The 24,154-nt window shown below is 36.0% G+C and overlaps 1 protein-coding gene across 2 annotated transcripts in view; it reads left to right on the forward strand.

The window, feature by feature from the left end:
• FAM13B (family with sequence similarity 13 member B) overlaps positions 1 to 24,068 on the forward strand; it is a 74,935-nt gene extending 50,867 nt beyond the window's left edge. For both annotated transcript variants that reach the window (XM_063292265.1, XM_063292266.1), the window contains 9 exons: positions 946 to 1,078; positions 2,832 to 2,913; positions 3,132 to 3,358; positions 7,178 to 7,261; positions 11,307 to 11,402; positions 13,303 to 13,386; positions 15,192 to 15,364; positions 15,838 to 15,939; positions 21,995 to 24,068. In XM_063292265.1, the coding sequence (XP_063148335.1) occupies positions 946 to 1,078; positions 2,832 to 2,913; positions 3,132 to 3,358; positions 7,178 to 7,261; positions 11,307 to 11,402; positions 13,303 to 13,386; positions 15,192 to 15,364; positions 15,838 to 15,939; positions 21,995 to 22,112 (1,099 nt within the window). In that variant the 3' untranslated portion in view covers positions 22,113 to 24,068. The remainder of the gene's footprint in view (positions 1 to 945; positions 1,079 to 2,831; positions 2,914 to 3,131; positions 3,359 to 7,177; positions 7,262 to 11,306; positions 11,403 to 13,302; positions 13,387 to 15,191; positions 15,365 to 15,837; positions 15,940 to 21,994) is intronic.
• Positions 24,069 to 24,154: the final 86 nt, after the last annotated feature.

Here is a 24,154-nt window from a genome sequence, read left to right on the forward strand (position 1 = left end):
TAAAATCATTACACTCCAAATTATAGATTTAGTAAGGACTGGCCCTAAAGTGGACTTCCTAAATGCTCCTTAAAATGGGGAAGCTGTCTGTTTAAAATCACTATCCTTTGACAGGGAAGAAAAGACATGGGAAAGCGGTGAAGGAGTGCCAGGAATGTTCTTTTCAAAGAATGAGTAGATTCCTAATGCTTTAATGCTTTCAAACCAAAATGAATAGAAAAACATATCAAATATTGTACCAAAATTTTAAGAAATGCTAACTATGAACTAAATTGATAACCTTCAGTTGAAGTAAGTTAATAAAGGGTGATATACTGTATATTGACAGAAAAAAATAGCTTTAAACTTTCAGGGAATATGTGACCTGTTTTGGACTGCTCATAAATCCCAGCCAACATGCCCATTGATCAGTGATTGTAAGATTGAGATCCAAACACTTGTAGAATGCTAAAATATTTTAATCCATTTATTTCTGCATTCTGTTCTGCTTTTCTGTTAATGGACTGAAATAGGAATTGAGGCAAAGTGTACATTTTCTGTCTATACTTCTATGCACTGGATGCTTTTTAGCAATTTGTGTGGAAAAGTTATATTTTTCTTCATAGAGATGGCCCGGCAGTAATTTAATTGTTCTTAGATGTCATGGTTTACAGCTTTTGGAAAAAGTCTTGAGCAAAAAAAGGGGTTGCCCTAGTCATTGACTCAGGTTCTTGATTAAGAGCTTTTTTACTTGCCATGTTCTCTTTTCAGCAAAATAGTAATTTATAGTAAATATTGATGACCATAAGCAAAAAATTAATTTTGTTCTCTTTGTTCCATGGATTTTGTGATGGAAACATAAATGTATACCTGTTCGCTCTTTTTTCATTTCTGAATATGTGTATATGTGTGGGGGGATATATGTATATATAATACCTACAATATTACCTCTTCTTTTAAATTCAGAACACGAAGAGCAGCATTTAGTAGTTCGAAAGATGATAGAAGGGAGGAAAAGACTCCATATCAGCTAGTCAAAAAGTTGCAGAAAAAAATAAGACAGTTTGAGGAGCAATTTGAGAAAGACAAAAACTTCAAGGTAAATTATTTTATTATTTTACACTGCTGTTTAAAATAATATTTATTTGCTCTTACTTACAAAAATGAGCCTGCAGGCCTTGGCATTTATACTTCTTTCATCAGTCCATTTTTTCCTCTGGTTTTTGTACTTAATTTTCTTTTCTCAATTGTTACATAAGGGTTAATATATACATATTGAGAGATTAGCTCATTGATCAGAAGGTAGTATAAATTGTTTTTCTGTTTTCCTTCACAGAATTCTGTGCCTTGCTGTGTTTATAGTTTCTGTTGCTTGCTAATTTTTTTCTTAGCACAAAGGCAGAATTACAAATGTCAGTTGAAAAAAAATTAACAATGTTGAATGAAAAGGAAAATAGCAAATTTAGATTTCTCTCAGGAAGCTGTATGATGGAAATGAAGCTGCTTATTTGTTTGGGAATATTTATTACTTGGAGACCCAGTGCTGTGTTAAGGTGCTGGACTAGGAGAGGGTGACCCAGTTTCTAGTCCTCACTTAGACATTGAAGCTGGCTGGGTGACTTTGGGACAGTCATTCTCTCTCATACTTAGATTGGAAAGTTCAAAATCATCTGTCTACCAACCTGCACTGGACCAACATGGTAGATTACCGTCCATAATCTTCAATGAAGAGGCTTTCATTTGGCAGTTGATTGATTTGGGATGATGATAAATTCAGATACAATTGCTTTTCAGATAACAGGTCTATATGTAAATTATCTTATACTGTAAAATAATATACACACAAAACATACCTGTTATCAAGAGCACTAGAATCTTTCAGTTTCTGCTAAATAAATCAAAGAGGAAAGGAAAGGAAGCTATACTTGAGGATTTGGCTGGTAACTCTAGGTATGGGGAAAGACCTTCAAAATTCTGTTTGTGTGTCTTGTCTTTCCAAGGAGTAGCACACATTAATTATTTCTTAATATCCTAAAAACTACCCTGTGAGACAAATTAGCCTAATAGAATGATGGGCTCAAGCTCACTGGGTGGGTTGTATAAACTAGTAGGGCATAAGCTCTTCACTACATTTCACTATTTCATTCTTGTTTTCTTTTCCTTAAAACTCTCACCCAAGATGTAGCTATGTATCCATTCCTGCTTACCACCTTTCTGAAATATATCTTGATCTTTCCAAAGAACTTATACTGTAAGGTTTGCTTTTAACAGTTAAGCCCATGCTCAACTTGATTCATTATTATTATTATTATTATTATTATTATTAATTATATGGCTGTACATCTTACAAACAAGTGACTCTGGGTGTGGCATACAACAAAGCTAAAAACATACAAACAAGCATTAATTTTAACATTACTAAAAACTTTAAAATTATAAAAGGCATAAAACTAAAAAATAAATATTAGGCAAAAAGCAGGTGTTTTATGCCTTCTACAAATACATGCATAATTACTCTTATATGTTCCATAAAATCATTTTTAGAGTGCTCAAAACTATGGAAACTCCTTCCTGAGATGTGGCTAGAAAAACTGAATGAAAAGTAAAGTGACAGTTTTTGTCTCTATTGCTGAATGAGTTTTTTTCCTAATATTTATTTATCATCAAATTTATACAATTTGATTATATAATGCCCATCTTACCATAAAAGTAACTCTGGGGATGGGTGGATGGATGGATGGATAGATAGATAATATATAAATATATTAAATAAACAAACCTACTTTATAGAACCTATGTCAGAGTGCTGTATATTCTTAGAATGTACTAGTATTTTACTCTTCCCCTTGCAGCCTTCATATTCTGATATTGCAGCAAATCCAAAGGTTTTAAAATGGATGACAGAGCTTACCAAATTAAAAAAGCAAATAAAAGGTAAGTTGTTCACACAAATCTTTTAAAACACCTCTGCAGCTTATGCTTATTAACTACTGATAGTTTTCATTGGGTAAACATTTTATTATTTCATTCTACTTTCTAAAACAATGTAATGTCTGAATAAAAATCCCTATTTCTGTTTTTATTAGGCAGTTTAGAAGTAACAGTTACAAACTGACTGAGCTTGGGTTTCATATTTTTTAAATTCAATATAGATGCAAAGCACAAAAGCTCAGATGAATTGATACCTCAGGCACGTCCACGAAGTAACACTCTTCCAAAGAGCTTTGGTTCGTCTCTCGACCATGAAGATGAAGACAATGAAGATGATCTGCGGGTTGCTCAGAAAGAGAAGAAACCTACAAAAGAAGTCACTGTTGAACTAATTTTAAAAAAATTGAAAGAAAAACGAATTGAAAGATGCTTGCCAGAAGATATAAAGGTAAGTATTGTCTGTGCTGCTGCACCAGAAAAGAAAATGCAGATTCAGCTGTCAAGTTCATTATCCCTTTGAATTTCCTAATACATCATTCAGTAAGTGGCTTATAGTACTGACCCATGACATATTAATTTGATAGGTAGAAGTATGCATACTTTCTTATGCATGTATAGGGCTCTGCACAAAAAGGAATTTTGTTTTCTTTAATGTTGGAGACAAATACTAACCTGATAGTGATATGAAGGAGGAAGCCTCATGCAGAAAAAGCAGTTCCCTGGAATAGAATGCTCTGACATTTTAGGGACAATATGCAGATCTCATAGCCTTGATCTGTGTCTGGCTAACAAAGATGGCTAGCAAGATTAATTATATAATTAGATAGATTTGTTCAAAACCTCTGCAAGAATAGATTATTGAACTGGACTATCCTTAAAGACAGGAATAGAAAAGGATTCTTGAATGGTCTGGATTACTTTAAACCTTTAGTCTGTGATTTGGAAAGATGGCCTGGATAGGTGGCACAATCAGGCACATTTTTTATTTGTATAATGACTTCTTGGATAGTGGTGGCATTAAGGGCTTAGATACATAAGTAGAGTAAAGGTGGAGAAACAATCAGGGCAAATCCAGTTCCACCCCCCACACACACACACTTTGGAACTTCGTAGCAGCAGGAACAGCAAAAAGATGATCCTTTAGTGTTGCCTGCCCAGTAAAGGACTGTGTCAAATAAACTGAAAGTCAATCCAGACCAGATGCATTGTCAGCTGATAAGCCAACATGCAAGTTTTATGCAATTTAATCTGTATCTAGCATTGCATCTAGAACACCAATCAACTGCTGGTGACCAGGAATAGATAATGAACTAATTAAACACTTCTTAATATTTTCTTTTTAAATGATATATAAAATGGTTAAGAAAAATGTTTAGATATTTCTAAAGGATTTCTAAAAACTGAAAAAGAGTTTATGTAAAACTCTTTACAGTTAAAGATCAAAAGTCAGAAATTTTTGTAGAGAAGGTACATGAAATGCAGGTAAAAATTAACAGCATTCTAAGAGAATTCAGTCAATGGATTTACAATTATTGCCTGAATAAAATAAACTTTTCAGTTTTATAAATCAAACATACATTTTTGAGCACACTAAGTGACTTATATCTATAAAAACGTTTCATATTTTTCAAATTTTTCAACATTGTTTGTTAAAGACTCCCCCAATAAATGGCTTCAAAATTTTTTGCAATTTTGCATTGCTAACCTTTGTCCAGTTTTAGCTGATGACAGTTGACTTGGCTACAGTGATCCATGCTTTATTTTTTAATGTTTCAGAATAACCTGCTCTGATATAAGTTACTCTTAAAAAAACTTAGATATAGCAAGAGAATAAAATTTCAGGAATCAAAGTGGCAAATCAAGAACATAAACTAAAATTATATAACTAAAATTAGAGATGTACTCATAATTACTCATCTGAAGGACTCTTTAGAATCAACAGTTAAACATATACAATACGGGTTCAGTATCAGGATATTAGGATATAACAAAAACAAGACATAGAACAAGTGACATGAAAATTATCTCAAAAAGAAAAGCAACATTTGCAGCAGATACCTTGAAAGGAAAATAGTTAAATTTGTTCTCGTTAGGAAGAATAACAAGAATAAAAGTGAATAGTTTATCAAATATCAAATGATTTCAAATAAGAATTGAAAGAAGGATATTGAATGATTAGAGATTGGATTATATCACCTTACAACTGTACTACTACTGTTCAAGGAGCAGGACTCTCAGAAGGCTTGCATAAGTATCTTTGGTCAGATACAAACAGAAATGTCCAGGCTATCAGGGATTACTTGATTAAAAATAATGTCCTAACAGTATGAAATAAATAAAGAGTAAGTCCAGATTTATTCCTGCTTGCTTCAATACTAAATATTTATTTTTTATGAACGTGAATGTACACAAAATTTGATCAATGGAGAGATGATAATTTGTATAGAATTCAAGACTTAACCTATAAGCCCATATGAACTGTTTTGAGACTCTTTCCCTGGAATGGTCAGAAATGTCATTGGTTTCACTGTCTTGAAATAAGTAGTATAGTTCAAGGGAATTACAAAAACAAGGTGGATGACCAACTTTGAAAAGTTTGTAATGCAGAACACCTGCTGAGGCCTATTTATCAGTAGTTACTGAAATACGATATAGAAAATAGACAGGCCAAAGATTGTATGATTAAATAAATGCAGAATTTACAGGCCAAATTATGTGCAGCAATGTGAATATAAAGATAAATATCAAATTTACTGCAAATATACTCAGAGAAAATTGCTGTTTTTGCATTGATACATTACCCCAGTCTTGGCTGCTGTAATAGACAATTCAAATTTTTAAAAACTGCTGGAAATACAGTAATCAGGTTGGATCACTTTTTCATACTTGGTGGCAATGTCACCAGGCTCAACTACTCTGGAAGATGATTCACCATAGAATGAAACAAATTCTAGGTATTGACTTTTATTGCTTGCCAGCTGTTTTTGTGCTAACTATTGCTAAACCTTATATTCCTACAAAGTATATGGAGTCTGAACACAATAACAGCTGCTACGATATTTCATGCTTCTTGCTGAAAATTACACATAATTCCTTCTCAGAAAATAGCAGACTAAGTTATGGGAATATGCATCAATGTAAAAAATAACTTTGTATGTAAGAAATAAGCCTGATACTACATTCAATAACTTGGAAACCACCAGTAGACTATAATTCTGCATGTGAACTTATACCACGTGTTAAGAGAAGTTATATACTAGATTTTGCTTCTTTGTTGTAATAAGGACAAGTTTTTCAGCTTATACAGAAACATGTATTAATTGTTTATTCTGATTGTTTATTCTAATAGTGGCTGCCTTTGCTAATTATTGATTATTGATCTAATTTTGACAATGGCTTTAAAGTGGTAAAGTGATGTAAGATCACCTTTATATGCTGTACTAATTAATGTTACTTTGAAAATTTTCACTCAGTTTTATACAGCTTGTAGATCTCTTTTAAAAATGGGGAAGTTCAGTTACAACAAAATGAGGTAGCTGAATTATCGGTTGTGCAGTCTAGAGAGTATGAACTGACTGCACTGGTTTCAATTTGTCCTGAAGATACCTTAAAATTGTTTTGAACTCTAAAGTCAGAAGAAGCTTGAAGCGAAAAGAACTGAAAAGCCCCTTTTCTCCTTGAGCTTTTCTCCTTGAGCTTTCTTGTAATTTTTGGTTTTCTTTCCCCAACCAAGTAAGGCTAGGCTGATGGGTACATAGTTCAGGGTCTTTTCTGTACTAGCATCCTGACTTTGGAATCCCTAGCGCTATCCCTAATGATGTTTTGACATGAAATAAGAATATTAGTGTTTTGGGAGATACCAATCGAAGCAAATATTTGTAGCTCAGCGTTGAACTGTGGAGTCCTTGGTGCTCTCTGAGCCTTGTTGTTTTCTTGCAGACGTTTCATTGCCAGACTGGGCAACATCTTCAGTGCAAAGAGGGAGTGGGCCTTGCTTGTTTTGAGAGAGTTTTTAAAGCCTCTAAATGGATTTTAGTATTTCAGATTGTTTTAAATAATGTTTTGCATTGCCTTTTTTTTTCTCCTGTCGGGAAACTTTCCTACACTGCTTTAAGAAGTCCAAATGGGAAGAAAAGCTCTTACAAATATTTTCAATGGTAATGTCTTATTCAATGCAGCCATTTCATTTTTATTATTTTAGTTCCACAAGCAAGTATAAAAACAAAAATGGATATAGGATAAGACACTTGCATTCCTCTCATTACAGAAAATGACAAAAGACCATTTGGCAGAAGAAAAAACATCACTCCAAAAAAGTCTCCTGTACTATGAAAGTCAGCATGGACGTCCGGTAATATTTCATACTCTCCCTTCTGGCTCTCTAGAATTATTTAAAACACTGTTGACATCATCATGTAAAATACTGAACAGTTGCCCCAAATGTTTCTTCAAATAGCTTGTAGACTGAATTACTCTGTTGGAGACCAAAGAATAAATAGGATTGAGTGCTTCAAACAGCTTGGCAATAGAATTCAGATAATTTTGCTGTGATTTCTTTTCAGAAATTTGGTCCTTAAAACCTGCAGCCTCCTAAAACATTGATGTTGAAAGGTTCATTTCTCTAAGTGTAATCTCAGAAACATAATCCAGAAGTATTTTAAGAAATATTAATTTGAGAAAAGAATGATGTATAAGCGTTTAATTTTGCTGACATTCTATATTGTATAGATTTAAAAAAACAACAACTTGAAATTAAGATCTAAGATCTGCAAAGATGGGGCTGCTGTATTGGTTTGAAGAGAGATGCTTCATATATACTTCTACATATTGCAAAACTCAATATCTCAAAGGTCCACTTATTTGTTTTTGGTTTAAAACTATACTTACTGAGCTCCTGTATGCAACTATTGTATGGGGTACAAATAGAGCCCTATGTTCAACCCAGGAAACTGGAAACACAGAAGCCCAAATTTCTGAGGAAATTATTCCAGATACCACAAGTTGCTAAGTGTGGTGGTTTGGTTGGAGGCAGGTGTTATAAAAATTGAAACAAGGCATTGGCTCAGTATAATTGAATTAAGGATGAAATTAAAATTTTGCTCAGTTGGATTAGCACCATTAGTATTGTCTCTATAATTTGTTCCTGTTGGAAATGCTCATTGGAGAGGAAATTATGTTTGTATGATACGCTGTTGGTCTTTCTAAGACAAATAGGATACAAACAAGCTAGGATAGTGATTAAAGAAGGAATAAAGGTATAGACCAGAAAGTAGAACTATGTCATATACAGTTTTTAGCACAGTTTTTCTGGTCACCCAAATTAACATGAAACCAGCAAGATAATTAAAAAGATTAACTGTGCTAAAATATCTCAAGAGTGATAGTCTAGCCTGTTTTGATGCTGGAAAGGAGATAGGTAAAAGTACCCTTCGTTGAGCATAATTGCTCTTATAATGCAGCAAAGGCTGCTTCTTGGAGCACCCTAGCACATTAACTCACCCATTCATTTTTGCCTTAATAGAAGATGGCATATTTTTCAGAAGGTAACTTTGTCAGTATCAGTTTCTTTTTTCACTGATGGACACTGTTCTGGAGGACTGAAAACTGGGACCCGTTCCTACAAGTCAATATATGATTTGGCACAAGAGCTGACATTTCCTTTGAGGATCCTCTAGGACAGCAATTTTTAAACTTTTTCAGGCTATGGGGCTTGTTATTTTAACAAAAAAAAAATTCTTGGAATTCCTGATCAAGAGACAAAGCTCTAGTGATAGAAAATTCCAGGAAGGCTTTGGTGACTGCAAATGGGTTGGTGGGTTGGCTACAAGCTGCATATACCAGCAATAAAATTTCTTATAATTAGAGAAAAATTGTACAATTAAGGATTTTTGTTGAACTCATTTGAATGTATAGCTTCACAGAATGTCCTAGGCGGAATAAACATTCATCTGTCTAAATACTCCACTTACTCAATTTTTGTGTGTGTGTCTGGATATGTCTTTGAGGCATTGTTGACTCCTAGCGACTACCTGAACTAGTCCCTGCAGTTTTCGTGTTAAGATTTCAGAAGTGGTTTGCCATTACCTGCTTCCTAAGGCTGAGAGGGTATGACTGGCCCAAGGTCACTGAGTTGGCTTCGTACCTAAGGCGGGGCTAGAACTCCTGGTCTCCCAGTTTCTAGCCCAGTATCCTAACCACTACACCAAACTGGCTCTTACTCAGTAATATAGACACATTTATTTTGCTATAAGGCATTAGATATCATGAATTAATTTTGAAGAGGTTGAAAGTAGAATTTACTTGGTTATCACTTTAACCTGACCAGAGTCCTTTGAGATTTGGGCCAATTATAACTACTGTGAAATAAATAATAAATATTAGCATATAATCAAAAGTAATATAAAAAGTAGCTGTTCAGAGTCTTCACAAATGTTACAGATAAGTTGAATAAATGAATAATAGGCAACTACCACTTTCAGTGATAATTCTGACCTGTTGAAGTCTCTTCAAGAAAAGGGCCCTAATAGATGGCATTGAATGTACTGTATTCCTGAGGAAATCTAAGAAAGATTGCAGGCTAAAGGCTCTTCATTCTTGAGGACAGAGGTGCCCAGTTCCTCCCACCCAGGATATCTTGGCACCTAGAGTTCCTCACTATTTTTTTCTTCTGCATGATCCTTACAGGACTCAATTTCCCCTTCTCCCTCCCCACAGTTGCTCACGTAGTTCTGGTTGATGCTCATGAGAAAACCTGTTAGTGTTCATTTGCAGAGGCAGAAATGTATACTACTGTTTTCATTTGAATTCCAGTTAGAGCTCTATCCTCAAGTTGGAAGGGAGGCCTTTCTCTTATTGTATCTCTAGGGATCTCAATATCAAGGACTTGCCCAGGCATCAACGTCAATTGGGAAGTAGAAATGTTGCTCTCCCTTGTTGGGGTTTATGTATCATAGCCTGTCTTTCCCCATTCACATCCCCTGGCCTACATATTAAATTTTAATATAGGTGATCCTTGCTTAGTGACCACAATTGGGACTGGCAACTCCATCACTAAGCGACACAGCCACTAAGTGAAACATCATGTGACCATGACAGACTTACTGTGTCACTTCCCATTCAGTTGTTAATTGAGATACCACGTGACCGCAAGTTGCGATTTTACTGCTGGCTTCTTCATTGACTCTGCTTGGCGGAAGCCAGTTGTGAAGCGTGCAAATGGTGATCATGTGACTGTGGAATGCTACGATGGTTGTAAATGCCTGCTGGTTGCATAATGCCTGAACGTTAATCACGTGACCGCAGGATGCTGCAACAGTTGTAAATGCAAGGACTGGTTGTACAGTTACTTTTTTTTTTTTTTGCGCTGGCGTAACTTCGAATGGTTGCTAAACAGGGTAGTCATTAAGTGAGGTCTACCTATAACTGATTTACATCAACCAGACTGAACCAGCTATACAACACCTAAATAACACCTACATATACTAATTGGTTCTTTCTAAAAGTCTGAATTTTAAAATAATTTCTTTTTGAAAGTATCTATCTCTACCCAGAAAATGATGGTATTACTTAGTAATGGAATTACTTAGGCTTCTGTACATTCCTCTATAAAGCAATTCAGACTTATAATGAAGCTTGCTTGGGAACATTGGTCAGTTAATAGCTCTGATAATTATAGTGTATAGATAAAATGAGGGGAGATTGGCTATCTTGCTTTCCTGGAGAAATTGTTAGAAGTAAGTATAAATTAATAAATTCTTTTCAGCAGAAGCAACATTCATTAGCAATATGCTTTGACTATTTTTATATTAGTTATTTTTTATGGAAGAATGAAAGTTCTCCAGTTTAGGAAAGACTTAACTTTAGTAAGATTAATGATTTTGCCTAAAATGCTTGAGAGATGTCCTGTCTATTTAGAGTGTCATCAGCTAACATGCAAGGGCAGGACTGGGAAATGTTGTTATAACCAAGAGTGCATGCTGTCAAAAAGTAGGATTTTTGCTACCAAATGTTGATGGAACAGTTTGGAGACAAATTGGTACTGCAAAAGAAGTTCATGGGGATGGGAAGTGCCAGTTGCTTACTACTGCATTAGATAGGCACTTGATAGGTGACTACTTTTTAATAATGCAACCACACAACAGATTTTGTCTTGCAAGGACCACTCATAGATAAGGATCGAGCAGTTAGCTTTTCATTTTTACTAATAAGTCACCTTGCGCTTCTTATCCCTCTGGCTTTTATCTGGCCACTCTATGCCTGTTTTTCCTATCAAGCCCAATTTGTACCCTGATTTATTTCCTTATGATTTAGTGTTGCCATTTTTGTGATATTCTGTGTTAGTGTCAAGGCAAGTCCATTTTGTTCGTTTTCAGTGTTTGATTTCTTCTTTCATCCAGGTTTCCAGAGAAGACAGACATATTGTTAAGCCCCTCTATGACAGATACAGGCTTGTGAAACAAATGTTAACTCGAGCAAGCATTACTCCCATCCTTGTGAGTATAGAATCCATTTTTTATACATTTTCTGTTTGGGGTTGACTTGCCCCAATAACTTGTTTTGCACTGATTTTTTTGTTCTGATCTACTTCTAAGGTTTACAATTGCTATAATAGAAATAAGTAGTGAAATCTTTATTTTTATTTTTACTTGGTGCATTGTTTATGGATAACTAATCTCCAACCATCAATTTATTTGTCTTATATCATCTACAGCAAATGTTAACATCATCTTTCACTGTTGCTACCATTCATCAACAAATGTTTGATTATCCTTTCAAGTGGCTTTGATTTTTGGAAATTAAGACCTTTTCTCTGAACATACTGTAAACTGGTGTGATGGATTCCATATTTGTGGAATGCTTGGCATTAGAACATTAATACCTTGTAAGGTACCCTGAAATAGCCATTTTGCCCATCAAATCTAACTTCCATGCTCAGCATATCTTTGAAGATTAAGGGGTAATGTGCCATCTCTCACTGTTGTTATGGCACATGTTCCCTTAAGTTTGAAGATACCTGTTCTCCAGTATCTCTCAAAGACAATTCATAAAGATTTTTCCAGACCAATTGGTTCATTTAGCACCCCAGATACAATTAATATGGCCCAAGAGATTTAAACTCAAACATGTTTCAGTCCCAAGTTTCAGTCCTGCTTTTCTGAGTTGTCTGGTGGAATACATAGCTTCTGCTGGAGAAGACTGATCCCAAAACGGGCCTTAAAAAGCTGTTCACATTTTGCCATCTTCACTGAGTAGCTACCATGCTGATCCCTTTTTATTTTGAACATATCTAGAGAAGCCCTTTTTTGTTGTTAGTACTAACCTTATCTTTGCTATCCTCAGCTTAAACTGAGCTCTATGGTTCATTACACATTCTCTGTAATTTCATGTTACCTGTATGTTCTCTTCTTTGATCATCTGTGTTTTCTCCTCATCTTCATTTCATATCTTTATTTAATGTCTTTTGCACTCACATTCCTCACTGGTATTGCTTGCGGTTGTGCTTTTAGCATCTTGCTTTTAAGTAACTCCCACCTGTCACAAGCTCCATTTTATTAGTTTCTCTTGTTATGGAATTTCACTTACTGTTGCTCTGAGCTTGTTAAAATACACTTTTTAAAGGTCTAAGATATTTGTTCAACTGCAGTTCATTACAGTTGTCCTTGCAATCAGGAACTCTAGCATTACATGTCACTTTCCCACACACACACACACAAAGGCTAGAGTTAATGTGAGAAGAAGCTGATCCTCTTGTGCCTTCCTCCATCTTCTGAAGGATAAAATTGTTAGCAAGTCAGAAAATTGCCTAATAGATGTTATGATAATGAAAGTCCTCCATTACTACTCTTTTATGCCTCTTTAAAAGTTTTTCAGTTTGCTTTTGGAAAACATTTGCATCTTCTTGAGTGAGTGGGAGATATTATGCACTAACTATCGTATGCTTTTATTCATTTCTCCAATTACTTTAAGCTAGATAGAGGCTCTCTACAGTATTGCAAAGTTCCCTTTACTTTGATTTTTGAACAGGTGTGGATATTTTAACATACAGTTAAAATCCTTCCTTTCAGTTGATACATTCCAGTAACCCCACTAGGTTTCTGTTATACGTATTAAATTGTATTTGCTTTCCTGTATTAAGAATTCAAACTCCTTTTGATGAACTCCCATACTTTATTTCCCATACTCTTGAGCATTAGTGTATAGACAACAAATGTCCTGAAGTATGAGTAAATATTCTTTATTCTCACTTTACCCTGGCAATAAAAATAGTGAAGGTGCTGTAGACTTTCCATACATTTCAGAAAAATTATGTAAAATAGAATTGTACATGTTTTAAAAATAATAGGAATGCAGCTTTTAAAGCATTATCACCATTATATCATCATTATATTTCAGGGATCGCCATCAACTAAAAGGCGTAGCCAGATGTTACAGCCTATCATAGAAGGAGAAACAGCCCATTTCTTTGAAGAAATTAAGGTATTTTATCTGTCCAAAGATGACTGTGGCCCCAGTGTTTAACAAAGAAAAAGGAAGCAAAAATGTCATTACTGTGACAAATAGTCTTTGTGTTGTCCAGCACTTTTTGGATTAGAGCATTTAAATAGGAACCAAATAATACATTTATACATACTTTACAAAATTTAGCCTCATATCTGTTAAATTCATATGCATGCCATAAATGTATCTTAAAATATACTTTAGTTTGAAGTGCATTTCTTGTCTTTAGAATTAACACATTCAGTAAAAATACACTTGTTCTCAGACTATCCCCAGATCAAATGACAAATATGTGATTTAAATAGCACCACCGGACATACTTAGATGTATGTAAATGGATAGTTGAGGTTAAAAAAAGGAGCAGGAGGATTTTGCCACGGGGACTCATGTCCTTGGTACCACCCACTTAGACTGCTGCAACACAGTCTACGTGGGGTTGGTGTTAAAGAGCAGTTGGAAGTGGCAGTTGGTTCAGAGTGCAGTGGCCCGGGTGCTAACTGATATTCGCTGGTGGGAGCACAACCAGCCCTGCACTAGTTGAGTAGGCTTCTGGGCAGTTTAAACTGCTGGCATTTCCCTGTAAAGCCATACGCTGCTTGGCATCTATTATCTGCTTTCCTGTGTTCTCTCAAAGGAGTTGGCCTGGCCAGTTCGATCTGCCTAGAAAAAAGTTGACCACCATTTTGGTTGAGTTATAGTTTTGTTTGGTTAATTTAACTTTGTTCTATGTTTTTTTATTAGTTTGTAGACCAAAGATTGTGGACATTTTGTTTATTGCATGTTGTTTCTTATATGTAAATTGCTGAGAATCCTTAGGGATTTGGCAGTCTATAAATATAATTAATAAATCAATAATAAAACTATGCTTATGTTTAATTTGTTCCATATAAAGAGTTGCTTTGGTGACATCTCTGGCCTTCCTCAGTACAATTGGCCAGAATCTGAAAAATGATTGTCAACCCAATTTTATTTACACAAAAGATGAGTAACTATAACATGAAATTTTGAAGATAGTATTGATCTGAAGCCTGATCTTGGAGGTTCTTAATGACCATGCCTCCAGGATATCCAGGATAACACAATTTCTATGAAGTCTGTAACAATAGGAGACCTGCAGATGCTTGAGTTTACATCAGTCTTGGGTAGAAATAAATATTCATTTCTTGCCTTTTTGACGATTTCTTATATTTAAAAAAGAAGGTTACTTTTATTTAGATTATGGGTATAATAAAGATGCATGTACTAGGGGTTCCTCTCTTACATGGAGTTCTTTTGTGAATTCCCTTATTTAATATTTTTACAAATGACTTTCCCTACAGTATATGTGAATTATTTAATTATATGTTTATTTGTATAAATGCTCTAAAATTAATTTTATAATAGATATGTTACAGTATTGCTAAAGCATTTGGGCGGGGGGATTTTAAATAATTCTTAGACTGTTCCTATTTACACCTATAATTATGTTATATTTTATAGTGCCCCTGGACTAATCTAGTATGAAACACTGAACCATACAAAAAGACTATTTACAATAGCAAATGATTTTTCCCATTTCTTTACCGTGCATTGCTGTTCCCATTTTTTGTTTCTCCCAGGGTGCTAGAACCAGTAATACACGTACTGTTGGTTTTAACACTAGACTTCACATGAACACCCACGCAATTCTAAACCATCAATTGCCATAGAAACATCAGTATGAACATATCTGCAAAAGTAGCAGTATTTTTTAATGAACTTGGCTCATTACTTGAATGCTTAAAACTTGTCTATTGTTTTGTAAGGAAGAGGAAGAAGATGGGGATGTGTCTTCAGAACTGACTGATACCTTAAAATCCAGTGCGCAAACACATCCCATTTCTACTAGCCCTGTTGAAAACTCAGAATCTGACGTTGAAGAAAGTCAAGAGAAACTGACTCGAGAGCTTCGACTTTCTAGTATCCGTGCAGCTTCTGTGTAAGTAAATATGACGTTGTAAATGCCAAACAAATGTAGCTGCTGCTTATTTTTTAAAATCGTTTGTGGATTCTGATCAGATCCAAAATAGATCAGTGGTGGGCAAAATGTTACATTGCAAGATCAAAATGGGCCATTCTGACCTGTCCAGAAAAGAGTCCGATTCTAATACTGGCTATTTTGACATCAGAAAACTTCTGGAACATTTTGCATGCCCCTTCAGTGAAGGACAGGAATTTCCTGAAATGTGATTCTAGTTTTATCACTTACACTTCAGCAGAGTAATTGCATTTAGTTTTTTTATCTGAATTATTAGCAAGAGAACAAGTTAAAGAAAGGCATAAAGAAATTCCTTTATGAGACAAACTTCGGAAAAAGTAACAGTTAACTAATTAAAGTTGTGTTTCTTTAGAGGATGGGATATTCATGATGGTATTGATCAGCCAGACTGTTTTCTTACAATGTGTTTCTAGGCCTGAATTATTAGAACAACTTTGGAAAGCCAGAGGTGAAAAAAAGAAATTGCGCAAAACCCTACGGGAATTTGAAGAAGGATTTTATCAGCAGAATGGGAGGTCAGTTTAATATCTAAAACTGATTACCCTAGATTTGCATTGTTAATGAAGACAAAAGTAGAAAGATGGTTGACTTAATTGAAGGTATTAGTTTCTCTGGGTGCTATTTAGTGAGAATTAAAACATACACGCTTTTTTACATGTTTTTATTTACATGTAATTTAATTAAACATCAAAATCTAATGATGAGTAAAATAGAAATGTCATTTTTTTTTTTCAGAGACAGATTATATATGAGACTGGATTAAGTTTCCTTGGCATTATCAAAGACTTTAATACATAAAATTTATTGGATTTCTATCCCGCCTTCTATAAACTAGAGAAATCAAACTGACTTAAGAATAAAATGCACACTATAAAAAAATCAAAACTTGCATTAAATTAATGCAAATATAATTAATGGTTAAAGGACTTTTTTGGGGGGGGAAAACGTCTTGGCTGCTATTGTAAAGGAAAACAGGATGATGGCTCTGTGCAGCTCCCCCCACCAGATGCAGTCCATGAATTGGGAGTGATAATAGAAGTCCTTCTCTCATGTGCCAAAGAAACAATTTATGGCAACAGAGCCATCTTCAGAATAGCTTGCCCTACAAATCTTAACAGCCAAATTCATTCATAATGATAGAGGCAGCCACTCATATAATCAGATTCTAAATCATTTTGGCAAAGATAAATGCCAATACCTTTAATTGTGGTTGCTAAGCACTCTGCAAACCAGTGTAGACTTTGTAATCCAGGCATCATATACTCACTGTATTTCACATTATTTATTTATTTATTTTATATATTCAATTTATATAGCCGCCCATCTCAAACCAGTCACTCTGGGTGGCTAACAGTCATAAAAACAGTCAACAATTAAAACAGTACAAAAGAAATTAAATACAAATAGCCAAGAGATATTAACATCTGTTGGTGTTTAGCAATCTATGTTGCTGCATTTCATGGTAGTTGCTGTCATGAGTAAGGATGGCGAGCAGGGGGCTCCCATCCAGACTGTCAAGCGCATGCGTAGCACTGAGGAATTGGTCAGCCATTCAAAGAGACACAGATCGGGACCGCCTTTGTTAGGATTCCTGTTAAGTACTAGCAATAAATATTAGAGACCAGTTCCTTGTCTCAGCGTGTTTCCTGGCTGTTAGGACATCAATCCTAACAAACTGAAGAAGCGTGGGAAAACCCAGACATATAAACCCCAAAGGTTAAGGCGGTCCCGATCTGTGTCTCTTTGAATGGCTGACCAATTCCTCAGTGCTACGCATGCGCTTGACAGTCTGGATGGGAGCCCCCTGCTCGCCATCCTTACTCATGACAGTTGCAACCTCTGGACACTTTTTAAGGTGGGCCCACTTCAAGTATGTTTCATTAGCCAAGGTAAAATATAACCAAAGAAAAAATTTTTTTTTTCCAAATCTAACCAGTTTAGAAATAGCTGCTGCACTAATTATAACTGTGCAAATGTACTCCTGGTGCAGCTGTCACCTGTGAATCCAGTGACAGCTAAAAATTTGGGCTGCAGATGTACTTCTTTGAGGAGAAGGCAACCCCACCCCAAACAAGTTGAATCTGTTCTCTTGAGACCAGTTTCTTACTGACCAAAGTAACTCCATGTTGTTTGGATGTAACTTCAGCTTTCTCTCCCTCATCCAGCCCACAATCCAGTTTAGGCAACTTTTAATGATACTGATTACTTCTTTGAATTAGGTGGCAGTAGAACTGGGTGTCTTAGGGATATGGATACTAACCCATTCCACAGCTCAGAATGATCTCCCTGGAGTTTAATGTAGATGTTGAATGACATGTAGGAGTAAATACAGCCTTGTGGAATACCATAGATAAAGAGCCTAGGTGTTGAAAAGTAGTTGCAGGACTACCTTCTGGATACAATCCGAACGGCAAGACTACAGCCAATATAAAACCCTGTCCCCAGGCCCAGTCTTCCCAGATGGACCAGAAACATACTATGGTTGGTGGTATTAAAAGCTCCCAAGGGGTGAAGGAGAACTAGCAGGACCGTATTCCCCATGTTACCATATTCCCCATGTTAATTATCCAATGTAGGTCATCCATCGAAGCAACCAAAGCAGTCTCAGTATTGCTTCTTCTCAGAAGCCCAATTTAAGTGGGTCCAATTAATCAGTATCAGTCCTACACTTCTGGAGTTGGGAGACCATCAAATTTTTAGACACTGTACCAAGAAATGGAATATTTGAGATCGATCTGTACTGTATTTAAGTACAGGTAGTCCTCATTTAGCAACTACCTCATGTAGTGACCATTTGCAGTTACAACAGTGATGAAAAAGTAACTCTGCAACCAATCCTTGCATTTATGACCTTCACAGGTCTGTAAAACAAAGGGAAGCTGAAATAAGATCATAAGCACAGTTGCAGCTTCACTTAGCAACCACTTCGCCTGACAACTGAGTTGCCAGTCCCAATTGTGGTCACTAAATGAGGTCTACCCGTATACAGCACTCCTGAGTCAAGGAAGGACTTGTTCATTAGAGTGCTTGTAATTGCTGCCTTTTAGATAAGGAAGATAATCTCAGCAGCCACAAGCTGAGGTAGTTCCAGTTGATTCTGTCTGCAAAGAATGGTGCAAATGGTTTAATTCCCCCCTTCTCCACCTTGGGGGAGAAGGTGCTGCACAATACAGAAGAGTAATATCAACCTATTCTATGTAGATATAATGGAAACACAATAAGCCCTCTTTGCTCTCTCCTCTATTGCACAGTAGAAGTTTAAATATGCCTTAATTCAAGATCAGTGTAATTCGTTCTGAGAATTCTTTCACTTGCACTCCAGCTGCTATCTCATCCACTTCATTACTCATTGTTCCTTAATAAAGTAAAAGGCTGATTTGGTTCTCTGAAGGGGCAAAGGGTGTTCAGAAGTGATAGTGCCATCTCCCAGGGAATCTCCATATTTCACAGGTCAAGCAGGGCTTCAATACTGTTGCCAGCTAGAAAGAGGATAAACTCCCCAAGTATATTCAGAAAACTGCTTGGGGCAGGCCCCTCAGTCAGGCCTTTTTAACAGGTTCAGTTGGTGGAGAACCAGAGAGAGGGAGCGGGGTATTATTTCAGTATCTATAGCAATCAGCTACAATGTTAGTAGTAATTACATTCTCTTCCTGTATAACTGTGATAGTGAACAGAACAACCAGTATTATTTTCCTATGAAAGAATAATTCAGGATTTGAAGAAATAGAACCCAAAAATAATAGTACATTGGAACATGTAAGGAGTAATTCATCATAGCTTCTTCTGAACTTTTGTTCAGATAGTCTTGATTGACTGACTGGATTTCTATACAGCTGAAGTGTGTGACATGGTGGTTTACAAAAACAAAATAGAATACAGAGTTATCAAATAAATAAAATTGGTCATCCATAAAACCAAAATATTCAGTAAAAACCAGCAATGCCTAAATATACCAACTACTGGTGTCATCAATACAGGTAGATTTAAGTACCAAAGACTCTCAGGAATAGCTCACTTTGCACTATTTTGCAGGATATCTGTATCAGTTTAGCTTCAGGGGAGTGGGAGGCTTGTTTATATACTGTGCTTAATTATAGGCACATGGTAAATACAACTGCTACTAGCACTGTTCTATAAAGTAGGGGCCCAGAACCAACAAACACTGTCATAGGGTCCCCACTGATCTCTTCTGTCTACCCCCTGCTTCTAGGATGATTGTGCCAGACAGGATGGTTCTACCTAGAAAAGTGGTCCTGAGGGTACCTAGGAGCCGAGCCATGTAGGGCTTTAAAGACCAAAACCAACCCAAGAATTGTTCCTGGAAGCCTATTAGCAACCAAAGTAGTACTTGTAGTATCAGTGTAACATAGCTGTAGTGGGCAGCTGCATTTTACACCAATAGTAGTTTCTTTTTCCTTTTTTTTTTATCTGTTCAATCATGTCCAATTCTCAGAGACTGCCTGAACAAGTCCCTGCAGTTTTCTTGGCAAGGTTTTTCAGAAGTGGTTTGCCATTGCCTCCTTCCCAGGGCTGAGAGAAAGTGGCTGGCCCAAGGTCATCCAGCTGGCATTATGCCTAAGGTGGCACTAGAACTCAAGGTCTCCCAGTTTCTAGCCTGATTCCTTAACCACTACACCGAACCGGCTCTCTAGTAGTTTCTTAGCACTCAAATCTAGGTCTGCAATAGAGCACACTACAGTAGTCTATTCTGATGGTGATAGTTATCACCATACCCTCTCATCCCTCTTGACCACAGACTGCACCCATCAGACATAGCAGCAGGAAGGCACCTAAGTCCTGGTTGTGCTGTTTTCATAGGGAGTGGTTAAGGTGCCAGGCTAGAATCCAGGAGAATGTGAGTTCTAGTCCTACTTTAGGCATGAAAGCCAGCTGGGTGACCTTGGGTCAGTCACTCTCCCAGCCCAACAAATCTCACAGGGTTGTTGTGGGGAAAATAGGAGGACGGTAGGAGGAAGGAAGAGGAAGTAGTATTAGGCATGTTCGCCACCTTGAGTTATTTATAAAAATAACAAAGGCAGGATTTTAAAAAGTCTAAAAAAAAAATCCAGGGTTATGGACCAGACACATTTCGGACAATCAGCAACTCCATCTTTTTTTTATTTAATTTAATCTTGTTTTGTCCCTTCAGGCTTCAGTAGCCTACAGGCACCAGTTCAAGGCTTCCATAGCATCCCTGGCAGTACATAGCTGAGTATCATAATTGTGTGGATAGTATTGCACCTGAAACTGATGACTTCTCTCAGTGGTCCCATATGGGTATTAAAAAATAGTGGAAAGAAAATCAAGACCTCTGGGCCTCCACATGGAAGTGCCATTCCAACCACCATTGGAATTGTCCACTCAGGAAAGAGAAGACGCTTTAAATAATGCTTCCAGTCCACAACCCTTGCAGTCAATGCAAAAATATCATGATCAGTGATTTCAAAAGCCACTGTGACATCAAACCAAATCTCAACAAACCAGAATGACCAACGTCTCAATTGCGTGCCTGGGCCTGAATCCTGACTGCATGAGCTCCAAATAATCATCTTCTAGGACATTCTGTAGCTGCAGCTACACCCCTTTCTCACTGACCATCCCTTAAAGAACGGGATGTTGGAGGGAAGACCCTAAAGTCTGGAAAGACTTTTGGGGACCTGTTTTTTTTGTTGATAGATCAACCAGCAAGATGAAAAATTGCAGATTGTAGATAGAATAGGCCCATTACAGTTGTAGGTTAATTTGGCAAAGGAGACGTTCATTGCATTTAAATAACAAGTAGTGCTAAAATGTAAAGCCATGGGAAAAAATCCAGAAAACTTTAGGAAAGTGGGTTTTTTTTCCTGTTTAAGTAAAATATACAATAGTTAAGAAAAGGTTCATATATCACTACTCACCCTTGACTTGTTACAATTAATCAGTTTAAAATTCTAGTACATGGAGTGCAAGCTATATTGTACAAATCCTGACTCAAGGACAAGAATACATTCCCTTCTTCAGGATACACTAACATTCATTTTTATAAACAAAACAAGAGAGAAAGACATAGCTCTGTTTCAGTCATGGACTTGTTTCCTCTTGTTGACTTTGATCCAGGCCTCAAAGAACCAAAAATTGGGTAGATATTGGAACCATCATTTATATCTATTTGTCTCTATCATGCTAAAAATATTTAAGTACTGCATAAATCCAGTTTTTCCTGAAAGGTATGTTTCTTTGGGGTGGGATAGGGTGAAGTTTTTTCCCACAGCTTCAAAATTTCCAAAATGATTACATCTAGCAGTGCTGATTAATCTTAAGATACTAGTGCAATTCTAGTCATTTTTATGAAAGGCAGTAAATGTGATTCTGCTTGGCCATTTTCAGTAGTCTAGGTGGTCATAAGGACATAATCTAAGGCATGGCTTATTTCTTGTTAGTTAACGATTTAGAAATTCTGTTTATCTGAAAGAAGGACTCCTTCATTACGAAATCTGTAGAGATGAAAAACTTAACTTGGGTGCCTCCACTGTCTATTTCAAACAAGTAAACTGGCCAAAGTTTTTTAACAACATATTTTATTTTTTTCAGGAATGTTCAGAAGGAGGATCGTGGACCCATGCTTGATGAGTATAGAGAGTACAAGAAAGTTAAAGCTAAACTGCGTCTTCTTGAAGTCCTTATCAGCAAACAAGATCCATCGAAATAAATTATGTTTCTTCATAACAATGAACCGTTGTTTTCATATGCTGCCCGTAGTACTGTTAAGGGTACTCTTTTGTCTTGTGCTGTTGAAAGAATGCAGTTTTTGTACACTTTAGAAAGGTATGTAGGTCCTAGAGAGTTAATGAAAACATTTAAATTGAGACTCGATCTGTCCAACTTTATTTTTTTTCTCATTTTTAAAATTTACAAATTTATCTTGTTCTCAAAAGACTTTTATTCTAGAATCATTCAAAAACTTTGGACCTGCTAACTTCGTTTCATCTGCATTGATTAGTATTACACTGAACTCCTCTGTTGCCTTTTTAGTATGGAAAACGATGGCAGCCAATTAAGAATACTCCCGAACACCAAAAAGGAACTGAAACGCCTTTCAGAGGACTGCTGTGGAATAGCTTTGATTGCAAATGGCATCTTTCGTATAATAGAAGGATCGATGGATATTGAAATATAAAGTATGTTCTTCGGTTTCCGATGACAATGGACAAACCAGAAAGTGACCTTGCTTGTTGTATTTTTAAAACTTGGAAAAACCTGAACATTTATATCACATATTGCCTACAAGACTTACATTACTGTTAATTTCTATTTATTGTCTACTGGTGACAGTGTGTGGTCTGAATTGGAGACTGCATCTTACCCTTGTGTTGGTGCTCAGATTCATACAGTTCAGTAAGCTTATACCACTTTTGCTGTATCTGAAATAAACTTATTTTACTAAGGGCTACAATTAACATAATTAATGTGTTGGACAAGGTGGACAGAGCTAGCTTTGGAAGAAGCCTTTCTACTTCCATTCACAGAAATGGAAAGAGAAGTGATCTGCCTCAAGCAGGTATCATACGATTTTTGCATGACAAAGCTTCAGAGCCAAGGTCTTTTTTTCTGATGTTTTCTTTGCCTAGTATAAATAACACAACAGCGGCTACTGTTTTTCTTTTAAATCTGCACTCCAAAGTCCTTCTAGATGGCTTGAGTACCTACATATAAGATACAGTACAGAGGAAAAGGGCTTATATGGAATCCCTTTGCACATAGGTCCTGCATCTCTGGTTTGACTGGATTGAGTCCTAAGTGTTGAATACCTTCTGGATCTATTTTGTCTTGTGGCCATGTTTTTGCATGTGCCTATTTGCTGCATGTGTTATGAACAGCTAATGCCAACACAAGTTGTTTTTCACTGCTTTCTGAAAGATCAGAAAATGAACTTCAGCTAAATAAATGGCATGGAAACTCATCAGATTGATGTGTTAACATGTAATAGGTAGAAAGTAGATTTTAGAGACTCCATACTTCTATTTGTTGTATTTCTCATTTTTATTGTAATTCTAGGCATGTAATTTTGGAACCCAAAAGCGAACATTAAAATGAATTTATACTCTGATGCTTTGCCTTTCTATACAGCCTGAATGGTTTTAGTGGACTGTAGTGAATTACAAGATCGGGAATTAATCTGGAGATTTTCTGTGGCTTTTGTTCCACTCCATTGTGCAATGTACATTTCAGTTACTTTCCCATCAATCTGCAAACACTGGTGCATCAAACATCAAAACCTATGTGTACTGTATAGTGTTGTACATGAATGTTTTATATACCACATGCAAAATGTCAATATGCACTATTTAAATGTTTTAAATAATATATTCCTCCTTTATAATACTTAAATCTATATGACCCCAATATTTTTATAAAGTGAGTGATCAAACTGGTTCCACTTCAGAATCAACAGCTGCTTTTGTGTGTGTTCTGCAGTGTTTGGCTGTTTGTTTGTAGCAAGCATGGCATCAGTTATGCTAAGAGTGTGTGTTGTGCCATCTTATTGAGCAATAAATGGTAGAATTAGGCATTTTGTGATAACACAGTTTTACTTTGGTATAAGTAAAAACTATATGTGGATATATAGATATATAAAAATATATAAATAAACCAGATATGAATGATTGCTATGTCTGGCATTTCATTGTATAGATTTTTATAATAAAAACTTCTATTGTCATATTCATATTTGTGTTGTGTGTGTGTGCGTGC

This window comes from Candoia aspera, chromosome 2, assembly GCF_035149785.1.
Source record: "Candoia aspera isolate rCanAsp1 chromosome 2, rCanAsp1.hap2, whole genome shotgun sequence".
Classification (NCBI taxonomy): domain Eukaryota; kingdom Metazoa; phylum Chordata; class Lepidosauria; order Squamata; family Boidae; genus Candoia; species Candoia aspera.